The sequence below is a fragment of the Sinocyclocheilus anshuiensis genome, unplaced genomic scaffold, assembly GCF_001515605.1.
Source record: "Sinocyclocheilus anshuiensis isolate Anshui unplaced genomic scaffold, SAMN03320099.WGS_v1.1 scaffold1094, whole genome shotgun sequence".
In the NCBI taxonomy this organism is placed as follows: domain Eukaryota; kingdom Metazoa; phylum Chordata; class Actinopteri; order Cypriniformes; family Cyprinidae; genus Sinocyclocheilus; species Sinocyclocheilus anshuiensis.
Window position 1 is genome coordinate 1,346,184 of NW_015536578.1, and position 5,294 is coordinate 1,351,477.

At 35.1% G+C, this 5,294-nt stretch overlaps 1 protein-coding gene across 1 annotated transcript in view; it reads right to left on the reverse strand.

Moving 5' to 3' along the window:
• LOC107702999 (cholecystokinin receptor-like) overlaps positions 1-5,294 on the reverse strand; it is a 31,782-nt gene that overhangs the window by 12,683 nt on the left and 13,805 nt on the right. The window contains exon 2 of the mRNA XM_016505490.1: positions 2,121-2,369. Coding sequence (XP_016360976.1) covers positions 2,121-2,367 — 247 coding nt within the window. The 5' untranslated portion in view covers positions 2,368-2,369. The remainder of the gene's footprint in view (positions 1-2,120; positions 2,370-5,294) is intronic.

Consider the following 5,294-nt stretch of genomic DNA (forward strand, 5'->3'; position numbering starts at 1 on the left):
AAAAAAAACATGACAGTGTAATTGTTTTCAGGCCACTGTACCTGAATCGTTCCTTGTGCCTGTAACTTTTATGCAAATGCAAAACAATAGTGTCCACTGATGTCCAAAACAGAACTGTCTTTTGATGTTTTTGCCCCTTCAAGCCATTTGCCAGCAGCCCATGCGTGTCAGATCTGACCTTGGCATTGTGTCGGCTGTTGCTGGGTGAGCCTTGACTTTCATTTAGGGAGGTAGTGATCCATGAAACAGTGCAGATCAAGCTAGATGCATGCATACATATGTCTACATCAGTGGCCAATTTCTCAAAGCGAGTGTGGGTGCCAAAATCTGACATCCTGGTAACTGTATTACAAATGAAGAGTAGTCTCACCTAGCCAGTTTGACTTGTGTTTTAGTGTAGCTCATATCGCAGATTATTTGTGTTGTTTTTACAGTACAGTATTGTTAATGAGCCAAACCCTGAAATACATGATACCATTATAATAGATTATTATTTAAAATACAATGCAACAGTTTCTGCAATTTGCACAGGAAACACCAAAGTGTGTAAACCATAGCTGTCACATCACTTTAAGTTTGAATATTAAGTTTTTTGGTTATTATGTGTGAATAAGGACTGTTTCAGTTTGTTATTTGCCTAATAAATGACAAGAAAATCTTTAGTTTTAAGCAAGTTTTTGACAGATTCCTAAAATATTTGTGTATTCACAGTGCTTAACAAATATATTAGACCATCTCTCATAATAAAGAGAAAACACAAATATTACACAAATAAACATACAGTGCTCAACAAATTTATTGGACTGTATTTGTATTTGTAATTGGGCATCTGAATAAAAAATAATAATAATAAAGTGTTTTGCTTTTTTTTCTGCCTTTCATGTAAAACAGTAAATTCAAAAATTCATGGGTAACAAAATCAATTATATTTTAGCATTACAAATACTACTGTGACTAAAGAGTTTACACATACTGGTGGATTAACAATACAATTACAATTAACCAATACTGTTAGTTTAGGCCAGCTGTGGCACAAACCTTACATTTGGGTGGTATTTGTTGTTAAGCACTATGTGTGTGTGTGTTTATTCATGGCCATGAATTACTAAATTAAATCAAAACAGAAAAAAAATTATAATAATTACAAAATCAATTAGAATTAGAATCAGTTCAGATTTTGCTGTAAAGTAGCTAAAATACAATAGTGTCATAATTGAGCTTAAGTCATTTCAGTGTTTGGTTCAGTTCAGATCAATTACACTGTGAAATTCATCAGTTTAAAATGAGTTCAATTCAGCTATAAGCAGTTCTTCAAAAGGCAGCAATGTCGTTATTCAGTTTGAGTCAGTCAGTGTGGCCATACTGATGATCAATTATTGAAAGTTAAGTGTCTTTCAGGCCCAAACTAAGCAAGACAGAAGGCATTAATGTTCAATGGTATTTTAAATTTGTAAAATGAAAGTTTACTTAATCCAATTGTGTTGCCACTACATGAATTATTTTTGTTGGCATTAACTGAACCAACAAAACGAGTGAAAAGAGTGAAAAACAGAAATGTCTAAATAATAATTCAAGCAATAATTCTTCATCCCTGGGTCTAGACAGCATCGGGCCATCACTGAGATTGAGACACCAAATTCTCTGATCATCTATTAAAAAGTGCTCTTTACTATACCATGCATTCTACTACTCAGTTTTATTGCTTTTCTCCATCATTATATGATCAATTTCTACTGACATAATCAAAAGAAAACGTAACCAAACATTTTTTTTTTTTAAATCAAAGGCGTGTTTTTACAGAAAATAATAACTTAATTTAAATATTCATGTCGCAGTACTATTTCAATCCCAACTGTGCCTGCATAGACTAAATTAAACAGTAGAAATAATGAGTGTCTTTAGATTTAAAGCCAAATAAAGTTCTGAAGATCTAGGCAAGAGCACTTGAAGCTTGTGATTTTTACCAGTGCTTATGAAGACAGTCAGTAAACAGACTTTCCCTGGGTCCCATATGCCAGCAGGATATCCAGTGCAAAGAAGTTGCTCTGTTCTTTGTGATTTAGTGGGCTACATTAATAACATGCTCATTTAAGGTTAGAAGACATGAAAGTCCATCTCACCCATGAGATAGGCCACAATCTTGCACATGGCAGCTCCAAAGATGAAATCCTCCAGCAGGTTGGGAATAAGAGTGAAGGGCATGCAGAAAACAGCCATCATGAGATCACTAATGGCCAGGGAGAGCAGGAATGAGTTGGTCACCGTCCGCATTCGCTTATTCACCACCAAAACCACAATGATGAGCAGGTTACCAAACACACTCAGCAGGAATATGAGAGAGTATAGCAGTATGCGCAGCAAATCCATTTCTGAAAGACAAAGATCAAATAACAGATTAACATATTAAAGGCTTTTAAAATTGCAAAATATAAGCAATGCTTATCCTTATAAAGTCTAGTGTGTCATATTAGCAAGTATTCTCACTGATTGAAATATTTTTCTGACTATTATTTCATATGTAAGGCTTTACAGGGTTAATAATAAGAAAACAAGGAAAACAAGTCAGCCAATGATGAGTTAAAAACCTATAGACTGTGAAGATATGGGAGGAGGGTTTAAGAGGCATTTAACTGCTCAGTTTAAAATCACTAATCACCTTTAAATATGTCAGATCATTGCATATACATTTAATTATTATAATGTTCAAAATGCCTCAGTTAACGAAACTCTCCACACTCTCCTTTGATTACTTTTTGAGTTAAATTATATATAATTGCTAGCACATGGTAATTTCTACATTTTGAGCTGCCAAAAAAAAAAAACACACTGAAATCTTCCTTCCTGAAGACAGGTAAGATACGACCAAAGAAAACAAAACAATTTGTAACAATTTAATGAATCTTTGTGACATGTTAGGTAGAGTGTTCAATTAACAAGCAACAAGACTGAGATTCAAATTCAGTTAATAAACCAAAAGAAATGTACTGGACTGACTAAAATTAGACTGCATGATTCCTGTCACTGCATTTTACACTTTTTTTAATTTATTTTTTTATTACAATGAACTTAATAATTAATTGTACATTTTTGTACTCCACAGCGACTGGATCTAAACCCCCCAGATAACATACATTGTTTTAGCAAGTTAATCTATAAATTTGCTATGTGCTGTCAGGTTTTCTTGCTGATTTGCTGAATTTTTAGAAGTGATGAGTGCCTCTAATGGTCTTCAATGCAAACTCGAGCTGGTAATGGAAAAAATCCAGCCATCATCAAATAACATCCTCAGAATGTAACAGCTCACTCAAACACTTAAAGCTCTGTATTTTTTTGAGACCTGGCTGATGGATTGTGTTTTTCTAGCTGATCTCTGTGGCCATAAATCAGAATTTTTATACAGAGAATGATTCATTCTGACATAGCCCATCACTTTGTTTAAGCAGCGAGTTGGAAACTTGATATCTGTAATTGAAATGCTGATGTATAACTGGAAAGTTGTCTGATTGTGGATCGATCAGAGGGAACTTGAGTGGAGAAAAATTGCAGGATTGCTGCAAAACAGTATTGAATCGTAACTCTGCAGGAATGTCATAAACTTACAATGAATTAATTTTATAGCATCATAAATACAGTCCTTCATAAGCCACTTCATGTTTATAGATGAAATTGTAAGTTTCAGAGTATTCATATCCTAAATGATACAGATCTATCTATGCAGGAAACTTTATTATTGTTAATTTTTTTAATATACACAAGCGTTGTTGCTGAGAAAGAAAAGAAAAAAAATCTGCAGACGTTTTAAATAGACTAGATAAATTTTGCATAAATGTTTCAACATATGCAAAGAAATACATTTATCAGAAATACACTGTCCATCTTATCAGAATTGTTGTAGTTCCTACAGAGCTGACATGGACTGGTTTAATTTCCGCTGAGATTAATAAAGACAAGTCATTTCACACCAGACAAGAAAATGCCACAAAATAAACAAATAAAAATAAACTGGAAAAAGCTATAAAAAAAAAATTACTGATCAGAAAAGTGATTGTATTTTATATGACATTTAAAAATAATTACTTTAGTTGGACAGGAAAAAATTAAAAGATTTAGGATAGCAAATGTAGATGTGTAAAGCCTCTGTTACACTATACTTTGAGCATGCAGAATATCTACAGACACAGCGATGATCGTAATATGATATCATGCTCTGCAGCATCTTTTTTAAAAACATAATTCATATATCAATATCAACATATAATACATCCAAAAGGTAAAAACAAGCGGTCTATGCCACTTTACTGCAACACTTTGATCCTGCAAATTTCAAGTTTGTGTTTTTTTAGTTCAACTAAGAGCTCATGCTGATATTCTATTGGTCGCACATCTTCACGCGATATAAATTCACAGGGCTGAGTTCACCAAACTTGAACTTTGGAACGCAACAAAATGCAAAACTACTTTGTCTGAGGTTGTGTCTGGCCTCCCACTGTCACACACAGGCAAGAGACAAGAGGAGTTCAGGTAAACAGAGGGGTTTATTGTCAATGTGGTGCTGGTTAGGATCAAAGGCAGGTGAGCAAGAGAGATATGAGAGAGTTCTGGGGATCTTAGCTTCTTGGTAATCTGGGTGTGATAGTAGTAGGAATCCTGGAGATGAACCGGGGCTGAGGAGAATCGGAAGAGCGGAGACTGAATGTACTTCTGGAGGTAAGGAAACAACAGTTAGTAAAGCTTGTAATGAGTCTGGCAATGTTCAGGTAGTGAACGGCAGACCGGACACTGGAATGCTGAGTGGAGTGAGAAGATATAGCGGGCTTAATTGGTAATACAGGTGCAGGTGATCAGAATTCGGGTGATTGGGATCTGATGTGTGTCGGAGGAGGTGACTGTGCTGACGTGAGTGATTGCGATGATCTCCTGACACCCACATTTGCATGCGTATGTATGGAAGTCAAGGAATGAAAAGTTCAGTGTGACCGGCCCTTAAGAATGAATCGCTGAAAAACCCATATTTGATGAGCCATTATTCTGAATACGAGCACTATTCAGAATACGCCTTAATGTCTACAGCGGTTATGGCCTGACATACAGTATATGTGAATTCTTTATTAAAATTCCTCTGATATTGCATATTTTTTTGGTCAATTTGGCAAGTTTGGTAGATTTGTCTTTCTTTTGTGGAACACAACATTTTTAAGAAATGATGTTTTATTAACAAGGTTCGGGAGGCGCACGATCAGATAATCAATCAGTCTGGCCCAGGTGGAGCTCGTCAGCTAATCACCTTAACAAGC